This window comes from Peromyscus maniculatus, chromosome 18 (genome assembly GCF_049852395.1).
Source record: "Peromyscus maniculatus bairdii isolate BWxNUB_F1_BW_parent chromosome 18, HU_Pman_BW_mat_3.1, whole genome shotgun sequence".
NCBI lineage: Eukaryota > Metazoa > Chordata > Mammalia > Rodentia > Cricetidae > Peromyscus > Peromyscus maniculatus.
The window spans coordinates 35555852-35575315 of NC_134869.1; the positions used below are offsets into that span (position 1 = coordinate 35555852).

General features: G+C 39.7%; 1 protein-coding gene across 14 annotated transcripts in view; it reads left to right on the plus strand.

Moving 5' to 3' along the window:
- Osbpl8 (oxysterol binding protein like 8) overlaps positions 1 to 19464 on the plus strand; it is a 140023-nt gene that overhangs the window by 69751 nt on the left and 50808 nt on the right. For 7 of the 14 annotated variants that reach the window (XM_076553888.1, XM_042263424.2, XM_042263429.2 and 4 more), the window contains one exon: positions 563 to 700. In XM_076553888.1, coding sequence (XP_076410003.1) covers positions 563 to 700 — 138 coding nt within the window. Of the gene's footprint in view, positions 1 to 562; positions 701 to 12976; positions 13782 to 19464 lie in introns of those variants that run through there. The other 7 variants (XM_042263427.2, XM_042263431.2, XM_042263428.2 and 4 more) reach the window with 2 other exon arrangements.

Below are 19464 nucleotides of genomic sequence, written 5' to 3' on the forward strand. Positions count from 1 at the left end.
TGCTGAGCCCCTGCCCAGAAGCCTTTTGAAGACAGACTTTGGGACCCAGTGTGAGACTGAATCTCACCTGCTATTTCCTGTTTAGTCTTGGGGAACGCAGTCTCTGAACCCAAATTTCACTGTCTCTGAAACTGAAATCTTGCCATCAAAAATTAGAAACCAGAGTAGAAATTCAGTTGCATGTACAGTTTGGTTTTCTCCTCTGCTGATCATTCATACGGCTGTAAGTCTTTCCATTCGTGACTCTTCTGAAATGACTTGTCTTTTCCCTGCTGCATTGGCAGATAATGAGGAGTTACGTTACCCTGTGAAAGATACACAGTAAACCATAGGGGCCCTACCAGGTGGATATGCACAATGTCTGTAATGTGTAAACTGAGGCTTAGCTGTCTACTCCTCTTGGATTTATGGTAATGAACACAAAAACAGAATGATTACACAAGCTTATTAAAGTAGTAAGATTCATATAATCATAAAGGAATTTCAGTTTTAGTCCCAGTTACTAATTATGTCATAAAACCCATGACTTTACTGGTAATGACTTTTCTTTTCTCTCCTTGAGCTGTTGTAGCAAACAGTGACGAATCTCAGCTTTTGACCCCAGGAAAGATGAGTCAGCGCCAAGGGAAAGAAGCTTACCCAACACCGACTAAAGAGCCGCACCAGCCGTCTCTCAGTCCTGCCAGTCTTCACAGTCAGGGTAAGAGGCCGCAGGCTGGAGTTCTTGTTGGTTTGCGGAAGGCTGACACGGTTGTACCACAGCGCATTGCTACCCAGATTTATGCAGATTTGTTTTTGTTGTTGTTGTTGTTGATTTTGTTTGTATCATTTGCGGTGGACCTAGAATGCACCTTCCTTTCTAGTTACTTGACTGCTCCTAGACTTACCAGTGTATTTTGTTGTTTCATTCTTGTAAACCAGGTATTCTTTCACTTTTTGGTCTTATGGCCTCCTTACATCCAGAGAAAAATACTTAAAATTTCGAAGAGGTTCTGTTTATGTGAATTACATTTGCTGATGTTTACTGTAATATAAATTAACCCTTGCCGGGCGGTGGTGGCACACGCCTTTAATCCCAGCACTCGGGAGGCAGAGGTAGGCGGATCTCTGTGAGTTCGAGGCCAGCCTGGACTACCAAGTGAGTTCCAGGAAAGGCGCGAAGCTACACAGAGAAACCCTGTCTCGGAAAAAAAAAAACAAAAAAACAAAAAAAAATAAATTAACCCTATGCAATTAGAAAATTATTATTATTAATTGAATTAAAATAATACATTTTAATATTAATGAATTTTTGTTTAACATCACTTCATGTACTTTTGTGTTTGAAATTTTCAAAATCTGCACTGCTGGCTATTTTGAGATACATGGTTAACTGTGGTCATCCACAGTCACTGTCCTGTGTCACAGAACATCTAAAGTCACCCCTGCTGCTGCTCAGCAGTACACACTCAGGATCATAACAGTCAGGGTGCAGAGGTAAGAACAGCGTGAGTTCAAGGCCAGGCCAGGCTACACAGAGATAACCTGTCTGCAGAAACAGGGAAGTAATTTGACACCCTTGCAGCTGGTGAGAGTTAGCCGTTCTTTCTCTACCCCACGCCCCGTATCTCTCCATTTCCAGTAGTTTATATCTACCATTTTATACCCAGTTCTCTAAGGCCAGTTCTCTTAGCTCCCACGGTCCTGATTCTTTAGCTCCCGGCCTCTGGGTGCTTGAGCTTTGTGCCTGCTTACTTTGTCTAATAACAGTATCTTCCAGTTCTCTTAGTGTTGCTATGAGTGATAAGATTTAGTTTTCTGTGGCTGAACATCACACACACGTTTCACATTTTATTTATCCATTCATGAGCATGTAGGTTGATTCTATATCATGGCTACTGTGACTTCAGTAAATATTGGATTGCAAATATTACTTGAATACTGATGTCCTTCATTTGAGTATTTGGAATTGCTGGATCATGAATAATATTTTTTTTTTTTTTATTAAAAACGATGCCCCTTCCCTTACTCTTTGGTATTTTTGTAAGACTTTTAATGTCTAGCTTAATAAAAAGATCCCTGTGTTTTTATTTCTGCTTCTATATAGTCAATGTGTTATGATACAATAATTTAAAGCATATTAATAAAATATGGACATACAACCATATACACATATCAAATCAGGCATTCTTCTGTGTTGTCCAGCAAAACCTGATGAATAGTCCTCTTAAATGTTGGCTGCAAAATGGAATTGGAAAATGCCTTTGTGAACTTTCTGCACTTTACTAAATTAAAACTGATCTGCTTTGAAATTTGTATTAAAAATATCCTACTTGGTAGTGGTCTATACATTTCTCATTTTATCATAGAGAATATTTATATCTGTTTGTATAAAAGGTTCAAGATTAATAGTTTCAGTGCTTGTTTGAAGACGTTTGTCAACAAAACACATTCTTTTTCCATGAGTATATGGCAGCAAGAATTTGGTGACTAATATTGTAATATTATGAAACTGACTTTGGCCTTGAAGACCCTATAAAAGGGTGTTAGAGACTCCCATAAGCCCATGGATTGCACTTTCTAGTTTATGGAAGGTTCTGGTAGTCAATTACTTTTATTATGTATTCTCAGGTTCCCCGTGGCACTCCATAGCTGCCGTGGAAGAGCTTTTGCTTTTAAGACTTAAGAACTTGAATTTATTGTTCTATTTTTTATTTTGGGTGGTTTCAGTTATCTGTTCTGAATAATGGTTTGAAATTGTTAAGGGCAATTCCAGTTTTAAGTTGCACTCAATTCTGAGTATTGTGATGAACTCTTGTCCAAGATCCTGCTCTGTCCTTCCAGGAATGTGACTCATCCCTTTGTTTAGGGTATTTTGCTCAATGCAACACCCCCGCCATGGCATGGGAGGGGTATCGCTCTAAGTTCTACTTCAGTAGATTGGTGTCGTTATTGTCTTGTTTATTGTTAATCTTTTATGGTGCCCACTTACAGACTACACATTATTCGGTGTGTCTGTATAAGACTTAGTACTAGTGGGGCTGGAGAGATGGCTCAGACGTTAAGAGCACTGGCTGCTCTTCCAGAGGTCCTGGATTCAGTTCCCAGCAACCACATAGTGGCTCACAACCATCTATAATAAGACCTGGTGCCCTCTTCTGGCAGAAATAAATAAATAAATAAATAAATAAATAAATAAATAAATAAATAAATAAATAAATAAATAAACACACAAACACATACATATATAAATAAATGCATACATAAATACATACATGCAGGTAGAACATAATAAATAAATAAATCTTTTAAAAAAAAGACAGTACTATTTATGGTTGTAGGAATCCACTGAAGTCTTAGAATGTAATATCCATGGATAAGGGGAAAGGGGACTATGGTTTAGTTATCTTGTAGTTTTTAAAACTCTCTTTAGACCCCTATCTATCATAATTACACTAGCTGTGGCAGGTTTGTTTGGTTTTTTCCCTCTCTTCTCATCTCAGAGCTGAGGACTGAACCCAGGGCCTTGCACTTGCTAGGCAAGTGCTCTACCGTTGAGCTCAATTCTCAACCCCCTCTGTCAGGTTTTAATAGAACTTTATGAATTACCTTTTGAGACTAGGCTTGTTCAGCCCATCTTGGTTTGGAGCCAGAGTCCTGAGTAACTCAGGCTGGCTTCAAACTATGTAATCTGAGATGAAGACCTTGAGTTCATGAACCTTCTGCTTTCACCTCATGAGTGCCAGGATACCATGTGCGTACCACCTGCCCAGTTTATGTCGTATTGAGGATTGAACCCAGAATCTTCGGCATGCTAGGGAAGACCTCTACCGCTGAGCTGCATCCCAACCCCAGGTCTTTATTTGGTAGGCTTGTTGAAGTCAAAATAATTTGGTTGTTATGCTCTTACATCTTCAATCCCGAAGAAGGACCTGTTTGTTTGTTCTTGTCCCGTGTGCCTTTGACCTTCCAGGAAACTGGCCCCGTATCCTAAGTTCCTTCACCTTTGTATTTCCTGTAAAATTGGAGAAACATCAAGATTTAATCACATTAATTGGGACTATTTTTGAAAAGTATTTTGTAGAGGCAGTGGATTGCAACATGTGCCACCACACATGAGGATTCACTTCATTTCTTATTGTCCTACTAGTGGGGCATGGGCTTGAGTTGTAGGATCGAGTGGCACTGGATTGGAAGTTGCAGCTTTTCCTCTTTGACTGAGTCAAACAGAAATGCTATGTTTGGCACCCTGCAAGCATCCTGTTCTCCATCAACCTTTCATCTCACAGCGTCTACATACATCTTTTTATGACTTTTCAAGACTGATTTATTTGTGTGTGTGGAGTACCTGCAGAGGTCAGGAGGGGCTTTGTCTGGATTCCCTGGAACTGGAGCAGCAGGCAATTATGAACTACCTGGTGTGGGCACTGGTAACTGAACTTAGGCCCTCTGAAATCGTCGTGAATGCTCTTAACTACTTGTAAATCTTTTTACCAGAAGATGGTTTTCTTAATTAGGGTTCCTATTGAGGTGATGAAACACCATGACCAAACACAGCTTGGGGAAAAAAGGTTTCTTTGCTCACAGTTCTATAGAACAGAAAATGCCTTATAGCTGGATCTTATGGAAGCACTTTCTCAATTGAGGGTCCCTGTCTGAAACCAACAACCCCATAAAAACAAAGATGTTAAGTCTGTGATGAGATGATCTGCTCTAGCAGATAAACACATCTAGAAAACCCTGAGAGCCCACAATACGTCAGATATTCAATCCAGTAATTGCTTCTGAGTGGGAAGAATTAGTTATAAAAGTGCAGTGATTAATGCTTAAGACAAATGTCTTCCAGTGCTTTTGCATGTGTTAGCTCATAGAATTCTTATAGGAGCATGGTGTATAAATCATTTCCCCCTTTACAAATGAGGAACTTGATCAGTTGGGAAGAATGATTTTCCTTGACCAACTGTACACAGTGTAGAAAACAGCTTTAATCTGGGAAAGAATTTTAGTCTGGATTTTACTGGCACTTGGTAGCTTAAGTTTTGACCAATTTAGTTGGTTTATGTTTTAAGACTTAACTTTTCCAAACTTTAATAATTGTGGTTGTCTTTTGGTAACAGTCCTAGTATGTGCAGAATGCCTTGTGGAGAGATAGTTGTTTCATTTCTTTTGGGTAGTACCTAAGAGTCTAGTTACTGGCTAATGTCTGCTTCTAGTGGTGATAATTTGTGGTTTGGACTTCTAAGTGTTTTTATTAATATCATGAAGAAATTAAGTATTACTATATATCCATGCTGTTTGAATAGTTAAAACAAAGATACAGTTCTTAACCCCTCACATTTTTGTAAGGTTTAAAGTTGCCAAGCTTTTGTTCAGGGTGGTAGGAAGGTTGGGACCAGGTCTCACCGTTTAGTCCAGCACTGACCCTCTGCCTTCCGAGAGCTGGGGTTTCAGACCACACACTGCTCTGAAAGTAGTCCGTCACCTCCAGGTGCCCGCCAGCAGCCTGTGAGCAGGACTGTGCCATGTGCCTCGCCTTCTCGTTTCGGTTCTTCTGCAGGCTGTGTAGTGGACCCACGGGGGCTTTTGTTTGTTTGTTTGGCTTTGTATTTCCTTACTGACTCGTGTCGAGCATTCTCTCTCATGCCTACTGTGTACCTTTTATGAAGTGTCAGTTCTTATTTGGCCCATTTAAAAGCTTGGCTTCTTGCATTATTATTGAGTTTTAAGAGCTATTAAATATATTTGTGCCATCTTTTGATGGCTCTGAACTATATTTTCTTCCTATCTTGGCATGCCTTGTCTATTATATTTTCTTCCTATCTTGGCATGCCTTATCAGTGTGGTAATGGTCTCCTTGACAAAGCAGATGTTCTTAATTTTAATGAGGCCAGATTTGTAATTTTCCCCAAGCTTTTTTTTCATATTAAAGAAATCTTTTTATTTTACAAGTTTGAGAGTATCAGGATGTATTCATTCTCTCTCCCCTTCCCTCCCCCCTCACCCCCTTCATGTATTTTCTGAGGCAGGGTCTCCTATAATTCAGGCCAGCTTCACACTCACTGTCTGCTCTTGATGCTCCTGCCTTGGCTTCCTGAGCGCCGGACATGTGCCACCATGCCTGGCTTGCTTCATCTCTCTCGGCACTGTCGTTCTAACGTCACTGTCGTTCTAACGTCACTGTCTTAGGTCAGGTCTTCCATGTTTTATAACTGTGTGGCTTGCTGCTGTTCTTCTCTTAAGCCCTGGCCTTCTAGTACATCAGGTCCATCTTTCTTTAGAGAACAACGAAATAAAAAGTTGTTAGTATAAGTGAGGTCACGGTGAAATAGAGGCCTCTACAGATGTGTGCATGTGGCCAAAGAGTGCATGGGGTGTAGACAGTAGATCTCCAAGAAAAGAACACGAGTAAAGACAGAAAATTATAACTCAGGATAGCTCTTCTTAATTCTCCAGTCCTGTAATTGAAAACCGCTTAGATGACTTGCCTGCGTTTGTGCCACGCCCACTAGTGAAAAGACAACGGCTCCCTGTTACCTAGAGCTGTGGCATGTACTGGGCTGTGTCTGGGATCACCTAGGAGCTTTGCTCAGCCACAGAGTCTACTCCACCCAGAATCTCCGGAGTGAAGCCTAGTAACACGTGTTTATAAAGATCTCCAAGTGTGTCTGTCTCATGCAGCATCATTTGAACCAGCAAATGGAAAGCAGTAACTGAGTCCACTGAGAGCTTAAGTTGTAACTTCTTATCTGGTAGTCCAGGCTCTTAAGTGTGTCCACTTTTAGTCTCCTGATTTTGTCTTGGATTTCTCTCCATAACCCTGCTGGCTGGTTTCATTCACTGTCCTTCAGTTGACTGTGCCTTTTCTTGGTCTCCATTGTAAATTGTCCTTCTTCCCTGTAGTTGCTGATCATTTCTAAACACGCAGTTTGTTTCCTTGATCTAGTCTTTCGTTCATGGAGGCCAGGATGGCCCTGAACTCTGGAAGGTCTTGAGTGCCTACCTAGGGACCTCCCAAGTGCTGAGAATACTGATGCACACTACCCTTCCTGACTTGAAGATGCAGCTTAAATATTTACTCCTCTATAAGACCTTTTGAAATGATACTGCTGTCTTCATTTTCAAAATCCCTTATCAGTACTTGAGATTTTATATCTTGCTCCTCTATGTGGTTATTATAGTAGAGTTTAGCTTTAGATTCAACAAGGAGGTTTGTAAAGGGAGTTAAATGTCTTCAGTGACATGCTTAGTAAATACTATTCAGTAAATTCATTTAGTTTCATTGTTCCATTTTTCTAGCTGTGTCTCTTTCCTGTGTCATTCGATTCATATCAAGTTAAAGGAGAGGTCATAATTGATTAAAACATAATTGCTTTCTGAAGGACATACAATTTCTTCCCATGATTTTGGGGTTTTCCTGTTTTTCTTTGGAATAGCTAGAGTGATTCTCTTCACCCAACACACATTTGTCAGGATAATCTTTGCTCTCTGCTCTATTATAGCAGTGACTTAGTTTCTTCCAAAAATTGCATATTTTCTACATTTTTCCTTATCAGCTTATCTTACCATTGAAACTTTTGTAAAATGTATGTATATGGGTATTTTGTCTGTCTGTGTGTGTGTCCATGTACCATGTGCATGCCTGGTGCTGTGGAGGCCAGAAGAGGGCATCAGATCTTCTGGAACTGGAGTTAAAGACAGGTGAGAGCCACCAGTAGATGCTAGGCATTGGACGCAGGTCTTCTGGAAGAGCAGCCAGTGCTCTCAACCAGGAACCATCTCTTCAGTTCCCCGCTCCCCCGTGTTTTTGAACCGGCTTCCTTCCTAGTAGCTTAAGTACTGTTGCCATCTAGAAAGGGTAGGGGTGGTTTCATTCTGACCTGTTTGTGTGTCGGGAAAGGCAGACACGTTGACTCATTACTGTTTTCTCCCTCTGTCTGTTTCTAAAGAGCAGGAGCGCCAAAGGAGGATGGCACTGAGACGTAGCTCATCTCCTGAGAGATGCTCATTCCCTCGGGGTCGTAGTTCAGACCCGTTACCAAGCTTCACGAAGTGTTGTGATTGGTAGCTAACCTTCTTTGTTGTGAAAAGCTATTTTCTACATTTTTATTGCTAAGCTACCTTGTAGAGACATTCTTTTGTGTTAGAACAGCCTGTGTTCTTTGCTGGAACTTCAACCCCTTTTATACTAATTTTTATTTTGTTCTTTCTGAGACACAGGCTCCCCATACCTCTCAGCTTGGCTTGAAATTTATAATCCTCCTGCCTCACCTTCCTGAGAGTGCTAGAATTACAGGCCTGTGCCATTATATCTGGCTTGAACTAATTCTTAAATGTTAAAGTTTTGAATTATTTCATAGCAAAAGCCTTTGTTCAGGGATTATCCTGTTTTCATTAAAGTCAACGTAGACTGTCTGAGTATTGCATTTCTGTCATCTCATAGTAAATTCTCTTCAACCTAAAGTCAGTTCCCTCTTGGTTCTGGCAGCATTAAAAATGACAGGAGTCTACACCGACAGCTAATAAAAAACGTGAGGGTGAAGGCAGGTTTTCTTTGAAGCAGCTTTCTACGGTAAAGGGCTGCATCATATTCCCCAGGTGACCATGTTAGGTGTTGCTGGTATAATCTTAGATGACAAACACAAGAGAACCGTCATTAAGTTGGTTCACAGATAAAGACACCTAGAAGTCACTTTCTTCCATGAATCGAAGCAATTCCTCCTTTCTTGGTAAGACATTTGAACATCTGAACCTATATTGGACCATAAACACATAGACACGTTCTTGAATGGTATATCTCAGGAAAATTGTGTTGTCTAAAGAGAACTCGGATTTTCTCCTTCTCCTGTCTTTAACACCCTCCCCCATCCCAGTGCTTGCGTTGGCTTCCAGCCGTGGGTAGTTTAGTTAGAAATGGTGTAACTTACAGGCTGTGCCGCCTTCCGAGTTTTTGAGTCCTTAGTGCATTCGATTCTGAAGTTGCCGAAGCTTCTGAAGATGAGGTTATTTTCTGGTTTGTAGTTCCTTTCGTTTAGGAAGTTGCTTCATAGCATAATGAAAGTCAACATCATATTTTGCAAATTAATATAAGAATTTTTAAACTCCTCTTGTAAAATGTTACAGTATCTATGTTTAACACTGCTTTTACAAGGGAAACTAAAATAACTTGAAAGCATTTACTGAAAATTAAAAATGACTAATCCAGCTTTGTTTTAAGCATCTTTGCTTAAAACTAGGGGTGGAGATGGTCTGGCTTATCATTGCCGGGCCTTTAAAATTGTTTCTTTATCAATGTAAAAAGAGGAATATAAGAATAATAAGGGATATTTTTCTTGGTAAAATGTTATGTTTATTTTTTTTTTCTTTTTTTTTTTTTTTTTTTTTTTGTTATGTTTATTTTTAACTTAAGATACTTGAAGGATTATCAGATACTAGTTCTTGCTATTGGGACTTAATCATTTTTGTTAGGAAAATCTAAGTATACTCTCCTTTATATATTTTATATATAGACACACACACACACACACACACACACGATTTAAATATTTAAATTCTGGTCACTGTAGTGGCTTCTGTTTGTTTTCTGTGCATTTGGTAACAATTTAACAGCTTTGTTAGAAGGAAATTAATATGTTTCTGAACTATGAACTATTCCATGTAAATGTGTAAAATATACTCGGCAGTTACAAAATAATAAAAACCGCATTTGTTTATGTAGGACAGCAAGTTGAGAAGGGATCCCTACTAGTACTTAGAAGTCCTCAGCTGTAACCCATAATCCCCATTCGCTGTCATACCTGCGCACCAGATGGCCACAGTTCTCACCCATGGCTTTTTCTTGCCTTGTATTTATAGTAATGATACTGTCATGTGTGCATATCTAAGAAATTTGGGCCGGGCGGTGGTGGTGTGCGCCTTTTAGCCCTGTACTTGGGAGGCTGAGGCAGGTGGATCTCTGTGAGTTCAAGGCCAGCCTGGTCTACAGAGCGAGTTTCAGAACAGCAAGGGCTACATAGTAAAACCCTACTTCAGGGGGAAAAATTTTTATTTGGAGGCACTAAGTAGTATTCAAAGAAAAACTTTAGCTAAATTGAATAGTTTATTTGAGCAAGGATAATTCATGTATCAGGCAGCATTTGGTACCAGAAAGAGATTCAAAGAGTTCTGCTCTGCAGCGTGGGCAGTGTGTTGATAGACAGGAACTCAGAGTGGAGTACAGGATAGCTTTTTGCCTTACTTGAGCATGGCTTGATGAGTTAGTTTCCTGTGACTGGCTGAAGCTCAGTGGCTTTATGGTCTTGGCTGAGATCTGGCTTTCTGCTGTAAAATTAGACTCAGTTAAGTTTGTATTCACTTGTCAGCAAGTTGTTTTATAGTTTGTTCTGTAGGAACTCAAGTTACAGAGACAGCCTCAGTCCAGATATCTTCTGCCTATTTAACAAATTGACTTGTGCAAAGAAGGGGCAGTGTTACCAGAGAAGACTAAGCCTCTCTGGGTTAGAGCTTGGCTTTGAAGTCTTTGAGAGTTTCGTAAGAGTCTTGTTATAGTTGGACATAAGTGAACCCAGAGGCTCATGTGTTCCTCCAGGCTTGGTCCCCAGGTATTGGTGATGTTAAGAGGAAATTGAATCCTGAGGGCTCCAACTTCATCAGTGGATTAAATCCTTGATGAATCCCTGGTTATTCATCTGAATAGACTAGTGGAAGGTATAGCTTGTCTGCAGGCCTTTCCTCTTGTCTCCCTTGGCTTCCTGACTTCTGTGAAGTGAGCAGGTTTCCCCACATGCTCCGACCACCATGATGTTCTGTCTCACTACATGCCTTAGCAATAGGACAAGCCAAAACACACATGGACTGAAGCTCTGAAACCACGAGCCCAAACCCCTCCTTTCCCTTTTCAGTTGCCTTAAGGCTCTGTGGCGAAGATTGGGCAGAATCGTTACTAGTGAGGCCTGGAGAACTCGGGTGTTCAGGATTGCTTGCAGTTTGGTTCCCGACAGTAGCAGGAACATGGCAGCAGTATTTTGTACTGGGTAGCTCACAATATCCTATCAAGAATAGATGAAAAGTAGGACACTTCAGTGTACTAGAAGTATTCCCTAATTCAAATGCGGGTTTAGGGAAAGAGACGAAATTCTGGTATACACTAGAACAAGCTTAAGGTCAGAGAAGAACTTGGGCAAAGCTGACCCAAGCAGTTCTCTTAGAGAAAGGTGATGCCCTGGAGGGGACTTTTTGGTGACAGCAGCTCTTTTACATTTGCTGATCTCTTACATGCCACACAGTGGTGACTTATGTCACTTTATGCGCAGTCTATATGCTGGTACTGCCTTTCCAGCCTGGTGTCCTGGGACCGAAGTAAGCCCTAGAGGAATTTACTTACATGAGTATTTTCTCAGTTCTCTCCACACAAAAAAGAAACAGTATGTGGTTGGAGATGTTGCAGAGACCTGGGAGATCATGAACTCCTCCTGAACAATGGATGCCCTTGTGCAGTACATTGGATTCTACTGTAGAACCTGAACTGAGATGAGGTGTATGAGAGGATTCTTTAAAAAGCACGCATGGAGAACAAAGAAAATAGAAACATGCGTGAAAAGTTTTAATTTTGAGTTCTATAGTGTCTAAAAATATCTTAGTGTATTCTAATACGTAATAAGGAGTTTGGCAGGGTTGGGATTTCTAAATGAGGCATCATTCTCCTTGAGATATTGAAGACATTGGCTTGCATGTCTGGCCTTTTCTAGGATTATTAATTAATATTTAAAAACTATTCATCGGTAATCCATTTGCCATGTGCTCCAGTGTGATTTGCTGCTGTGAATTGTGTACAAAAGGACTGTTGGATATAAACACTGGCACGTGACTTGGCTTTTGTGCCTCTGCAAGACCATGGCTGCTTGTGAATCTCAGGTTCAGCTGTCAGGTTTGTGTTGCAGATGTATTCCCATACTTGTTTATATTCTTGAGAAAAACTCCTTCCTTCTGTCATTCCTTGAATTGTAGGAGAGAACACATTCTAATATTTTCACCTTGCCATTTTCAACCTGGAGCCTTCTTAGACTTTACATAATAATCCTATAGTATAGATGCTTAGCATTTTATATTTAAGGAAATGGAGACCCCATTAAATTTAAACCCTATCTGACTGTTAGAGGATAATGCCTTTTGTGATAATATCTTCTTTATTCCTTGAAAGGCAGGCGCCAGCTACATGAATTAATTATAGTTCCCTTACTGTCTACAAGTAATAGTAGTTTACATTTTATGATATGGGGAGGAGTAAAACAATACAAAACCAGAGGCAGCACACGGGCAGCTTTGGTGGGGTTAGCTGTAAACTTCCTGTCACCGTAATTTCGAAATGCCATTGCTAAGGAAAAGACTGTATCATTACAAAGGAAATCCAATTGTGTTGTGTATCTTTGTTTTTGAGACAGGGTCTTGCTATGTAGCCCTGGGTGGCCTGGAACTCACTGTGTAGACCACCTGCTTCTGCCCCCTGAGTGCTGGGCTTAAAGGCATGTACCACCAAGACTATCAGAAATTGAGATTTTAAATGCCTTTTCTAATAAGGAGAAACACTCTCAGATTATATGGAAAGATGTTTTATATGAACCAAGAGCCAGTCTTGAAGTGTGTGCGTGGTAAAGAAAAAACTGATCTTAGAGCAAAGTCCTTGTAAGACTAAACCATCAAGTTTAATTGGAATGAAGTAAGGTAGAGTAAGGCAAAAATAATTTAATAAAATGAGAAGAATTCTTGGGAATTTGAACAGGCATAAGGAGATGGTATAGTTTATTACTTCTGAAATAGGAAATTATTTGTTTTAAGTGGGCAAAGGTTGTTGGTAGATTATAGATTTTGAACCACTCCAGCACAGTGGAGAGGGACTGTAGCAGCTAACGCTTCAAGGGAGTGTGTTAGAGCGCACGCGTTGTTAGGGGGTCATTTGAATCTGCTGTGTTGATTGGCTCTCATTAACCTTGTCTTGATGACTTCTGTATTCCTCCTAGAAGTAAAATTTACGTGGTAATTCTCTGCTGTAGCAGTTGAGATCCATCAGACTTGTACTTGAAAGAATATCTTTCCTTATGAATTCTTAATCATGGCCAAGACAAGCAGCAGATTAGATATAAATCTAGAAGCTTCAGGAAAGATAAAAAGTATAATGTTGAGATCTATTTCTGAAGTAACCAAAAGCTGGAAAGGAAAAGAGTCAGAAGAGGAGGGAAGCGTGGCCCGATACTACAGAAACGTAATAGATGTGGTAAAAGGCTCGTCGTTTAGAGAAGAGACCCTATTACTTCATCCAGAATGGCTAAGTATTGATCTTGCTTTGTTTTCTAAGGCAGCAGCAGTTAGTGGAGGGCATCATTCTTCTGATACAAGCGTAAAACATTAGTGGAGTAGCCCTTTAATCAGTTCATTGGTGAAAAAGGAATGAGGAGCTTGGCTCAGTGCCTCTCCTGTCAGTCTCCCTATCTGTTTATTGCTGATTTGACGGTCTCTAGTCCTCCTTTGCTGTTAAATGTGTGTGTCCTTTGTTTGTGTGGCTCGTGGGGTTTGCTACATTTGGACGTGAGAGAAAAGCCGCCTTTGCCATATTGGGCTAATTAGCCTTCTGGGTGAGCATATATATTAAACAGACCTTCTAACCATGAAAGAAGGGAGTTCACAGCAGCGTAGATTTTCGTCATGTGCTGGGGTTTCGTCGGTTTTATTTCCTCCACGAATTGATGGCCGAAAGCTTGTCCGGAATGCTTCATTTGGAGGATACAATGAACTTTCTCCTTCCTTGCAAGGTTTGTTTGTCTAAGCTTGCGTTCTTGCCTTCATTTCTTGTATATTCTTACTGAAAATAAACCAGGGAATCTTAAAAGCAGAATGCCGTGCTTCATGTAAACAATTCTGTTCTGAAAGCTTAGCCTCCCGTAACTGCCTCTCTATGACTACGCTTTCCCAGGGTCTCTCTCAATAGTCTCCAGCTAAAACTTGAGAGCTAACGAGTCAGAGAAATAACAACCTTCGTTTTTCATTGTGTGCATTTTGATTGAATTGTAGAAATAAATCAGAGCATGTTTGAATTTGGCATACAGTGCAGATGTATTTCTTTAAAGAGATGGTGTTGACAGAGGTTGTAGCCGATGAAACCCAGATCCTTAACACCAATAGCCATTCTGTAAGGTAGCAATTATAATGGATGTTTAGCATATGTTCTAGTCTACGGCCTTGTATTCTCGGCTAGAGTGAAGGTCTCCATCTGAGTATAAATTTCTTGCTAGGCTTATTTATGCAAAGATAATTTTTTTCTAAGAAAATTATGTTACATACACAGTAATATTAAATAAAATTAGATGCTTTACAGTTATCATCTAGGCATTAAATGATTGGTCAATAAGATATAGACAACTTGAGCTTTTATTTGAAAAGGATTTATTGAGGTAAATATTTGGTTATACATTTTAATGTAATTTTTATATTTTCAGATTATGAAAATTAAAATTGTAGCCTTTTCCCCCTACATTAAAAATTTTAAAATTCATGGTAAATAAATATTGACTAGAATTTATATGTATTTTTCTGACATTTACATTTGTTGAATTTGAAATAGAGTTTCTGTTTTATCCCCAACCTTTATTTTTGGCTCTTTGTGAATAATCACGGTGATAAGTTTATGCATTATTTTGAGATACCTAAGCAATTAAATAATTATAAATTCACTAATTTCACATTCTTTTTAAACAATGTTTTCAAAAAATCCATAATTTTAAGCTGTACCTAGGTACAGCTTTGAACAGTATTTAATCCATATTGTTTTCTTAACACAGTGTGGCTGTGATCACGCTTTTTTTTTTATGTCCTTAAGTAGTGTCAGTTTTTGGTGTGTTTTTATTCAGAAGTGGTTTTAAAATGCACTATCCTGAAGCTTTTAGATACTGTTAAGTACTGCCTTTGCTTGTGCAGTGAGACTCGGTTCTTTTTTATATTGTCTTCTTGACTGTATTTTTAAAACCATTGCTAGGTATAACAGTACATGCCATTTGTTGACCTTCGTACCACACATCTGCTTAGTATTAATGAATAGTCAGTGACCTTAGTATTTCAACAATAAAAAACTTCCCTGTTTGAAAGTTTAACATATACTTAATTCGGTGACCAAAGGCATAATTGTGAGTTTATCTTGTCAAATAATGTATTTAAAATAATTTTTGATAGTTTTGTTTTAATAGATGAGTAATACATGATTTGCTGTGTCTCTCAATTCTTCCAGTATAGAAAGTCATGCAGGATGCTTCATACATGATAAAGGCTCTTAAAAAATATCAGCTTTATCAGTTATGCAGTAGAATCAGGTACTCTAGAGAAAGGGCTTTTTGTTGTGTATTTAAGTTAAAGGTAAAAAGAAATATATATCTGATGTCTTCTGAGATACTTTATTGTACTGAAAAACTATCCTAAATGCATTTGCTTTCATTTAATAGCATTGGAGTAGAAATTAGTTCTACATTATTGATCTTTCAACTTTGTTATACATGTCAATTTTTTTTTCATTTTAATTTTCATAGGAAAGTTGATCTGTTTCTGCTTCCATCTCCATCTTTCTCTCCCCAAACCATTCTAACTAAAGAAATGTCTTGTCTTAGCCCTGATGGTGACCTGTATCCTAGAGCTCCACCCCTGCTGGGTACTCACAATAACACTGGGTGCAGTGTGCTTTTGCTTAGTTTGAGTCTGATTATGTCTCTAAATCTCAGTTCTTTTTTATGGCTGTGGTCATTGTGCTTGTTTCCAGAATACTACCTAAGAGTTGTGGGAAACCTTTAGCAAGGAACTCACCTATAAAAGGCTATAAACTTCACTGCAGGCTTTAAAAGTACTTTTTCACTTCTTCAATTTAAAAAATTACAATTATTTAGGGCTCGAGAGATGGCTCAGGGGTCAAGAGCACTGGCTGCTCTTGCAGAGGACACAGACTCAATACCCAGCACCACATGGCAGCTGATAATGCCTGTAACTCTAGTTTCAGGGGTTCCCACATCCTCTTCTGGCCTTTATGAGTACCGGGCTTGCACATGGTACACATAAATACACGCAGGCAAATTACCCACACGTATCTAGTAACATTTTAAAAATAACAATTATTTTTTCCGTGTGGTTGGTGATGGGAGCATGCTGTGGGCTTGGGTGGAGGTCAGAGAAAAACGTGCAGGATTTGAGTGACTCCACCCTGCAGTCTCAGCGATTCCCACAGGTTGTCATGCTCAGTGTGATGGCAAACACTGGCCCGCTCCCTGCTCATCCATCTTTCCGGCTCTCTTAGCAGCTTTTGTTTCCATACAATTTTTTTGTTCTTGGATATTCAGCATAGTAAGTGTTTGTGATAATTCTTTATTTACTTAGTAGATAGCTGTTAAACCTACATTTGTAGTATACCCATTTTTTTTCCCCTGGAGCTGAGGACCGAACCCAGGGCCTTGCACTCGCTAGGCAAGTGCTCTACCACTGAGCTAAATCCCCAACCCAGTATACCCAATTTTTAAAAGCCAAGTTTGCTCCTGGAGTGAACCTGGTCAATGATGCTAGCATTCTTATTCTTTAGAAAGTTGATTTACTTAGAGCTAGCATTCTGTTTTATTAGAAGAAAACCCTATGTACTAATAAGAAATTTTCTAATGTAAAATTTATTTAGATGAGAAACTAAAGTCATAGAAGCTAAACACAACTTGACATGGCTTTCTAACTGCATGATGGAAGAGTTCTAGTCAGTAGAATGCTTGCGAGCCTATGACCGTGCCAATATGAAAATACTAGCACAAAAGGATAGGATAGGTGTTTGAAATGCCAAGTTATGTGTGATTCATTTGTTTTGGGGAACTGTAATTAGGAAATTGTTTTGTATTAGCTTTGATGATGAGAACATTTTGGAAAGGCATCAGTATGTTTTGTTTTTCGAGAGTGTCTATGGTACTTTCTTTAGATCTCTTAGCATTCTCCCCAGAGCAAAGTGGAACCACTGGGTTAAATGGCTTCCTTCTCCCAGGTCTGCAGCTGATGAGTGATGGTGCCAGTGCCTGGCCCCCGTCGCTTGTTCTTACTGTTCTGCTGCCTTCCTCATAAGCAGATAGCCCAGTATTACACGCTTATGTGTGAGGACGTGGCTCCTCTCTGGGCACCAGCTTTTTCTGACAAATAAATGATAGTTGACTTCAAGCTCGTAGAGTCCCACCAGATTCTGTTTCCCCGAGTGCTGAAATTAAAGGCGTGCACCACCATCCCTGGCCACTACTAGATATTTTTGGCAAAGTCCCAAAGGTCCTAATAAATATATTTTCATGGCCTAAGTTTTAAAGAAAAGGTCATGATAAATACACTTTTATGGCAGTTTTTTTTTTTTAAGATAGATTATTTTGTACCTTTTTAGGAGTTCAGATCTATCCAGTCTCATGGAAAGACCAAGCGTAAACACTAGCAATAATATTTTACATTACTGCCTTGGAATTTCTCTTGGAAATTCAGGGTGTGATTTGGAAAATTTTTAATTTTAGGACTTTTAGAGGAGGTTTTTAATACATTTTGTGTGTTTTATATTGGTCATCTTTTTTTTTTTTTAAACTTTAGTTGAAATTGAAGGAATTCGTCAGATTTGTATATTTTAGAAAGAATATTTGTATATTTTAGAAATTTAGTTGAAATTCAAGGAATTGGTCAGATTTTGTATACTTAACTTCACTCATTTATAGTTAAAATTATAATTTGCAGTTATTCATGATATGATATAAAGCTAATTATATGATTTGCAAGTTCAAAGTATGAGACTTTTAAAATGGAATTCTTAGATTTGACGAGTAATATGTGATCTAGGTTCACAAATATCATTTTCCAGCATTTGAAATGTTGTGTGTCATTACATTTTTTTTTTTAAAGTTTGCTTTAGTACTGACTTGGGGAATGGCTTAGTTGGTAATTTACTCTTGTGAAAACATGAGGACCTGAGTTCAGATCCCAGCACCCTTGTAAAAAGTAGGTACAGCAGCACAGGCCTGGGATCCCAGTGCTGGGAGCTGGAGACAGGAGGATCCCCAGGGTTTTCTGGCCCTAGCCAGATGGGCAAGCTCCAGGTTCAGAGAGAGCTGGGATGAGAAAGAGGATGACATCAGCCTCTGAACACCACACATACATGTGAGCACACACGCATTCACACATACACACGAGCACACACACGCATTCACACATACATGCGAGCACACACGCATTCACACATACACGCCAGCACACACACGCATTCACACATACACGCCAGCACACACACGCATTCACACATACATGCCAGCACACACACGCATTCACACATACACGCGAGCACACACGCGCTCACACATACACATGCATTCACACATACACACGAGCACACACATTCACACATACACGCGAGCACACACGCGCTCACACATACACATGCATTCACACATACACACGAGCACACACATTCACACATACACGCGAGCACACACGCGCTCACACATACACGTGCATTCACACATACACGCGAGCACACACACGTTCACACATACACGCGAGCACACACTCGTTCACACATACACGTGAGCACACAACCATAACGTTCACTTCACAGTTGTTTCGTTTCTGTTCTGTCTTTAAATAGGCAGTTAGCTGGACACTTTTCTAACATAGTAAATAGGTTCCTATTGATTGAGCGACACAAAAACAGCACTGGAGAAAGGGAATTCTGTTCATGTGAAAGCAAAATAAGAATTGTCTTTCTGTTTACAAAATTGTACTTTTAGAGAATGTGTTCTTTCCTGTGTATATTTAGAGGTTCTTTGAAGTTACTAGTATTTGAAGTCATTAGTATTGAGAATTCTTTATTGCTATATTTGTTGCTTTGAATACATTTTAAAATTTTCAAGTTTAATTTTGTAACTTTTAGTGTACTGTATATATATATTAATGTAATTTAATTTTATTTTACAATACAATTCAGTTCTACATATCAGCCACAGATTCCCTTGTTCTCCCCCCTCCTGCCCTCTCCTCTCCCCCCCAGCTTACCCCCCATTCCCACCTCCTCCAGGGCAAAGACTCCCCTGGGTATTCAGCTCAACCTGGTAGACCCAGTCCAGGCAGGTCCAGTCCCCTCCTCCCAGATTGAGCCAAGCAACCCTGTATAAGTCCCAGGTTTCAAACAGCCAACTCATGCAATGAGCCCAGGACCCGGTACCACTGCCTAGCTGCCTCCCAAACAGATCAAGCCAATCAACTGTCTCACCTATTCAGAGGGCCTGATCCAGTTGGGGCCTCCTCAGCCATTGGTTCATAGTTCATGTGTTTCCATTTGTTTGGCTATTTGTCCCTGTGCTTTATCCAACCTTGGTTTCAACAATTCTTGCTCATATAAACCCTCCTCTTTCTCGCTAATTGGACTCCCAGAGCTCCACCTGGGGCCTAGCGATGAATCTCTGCATC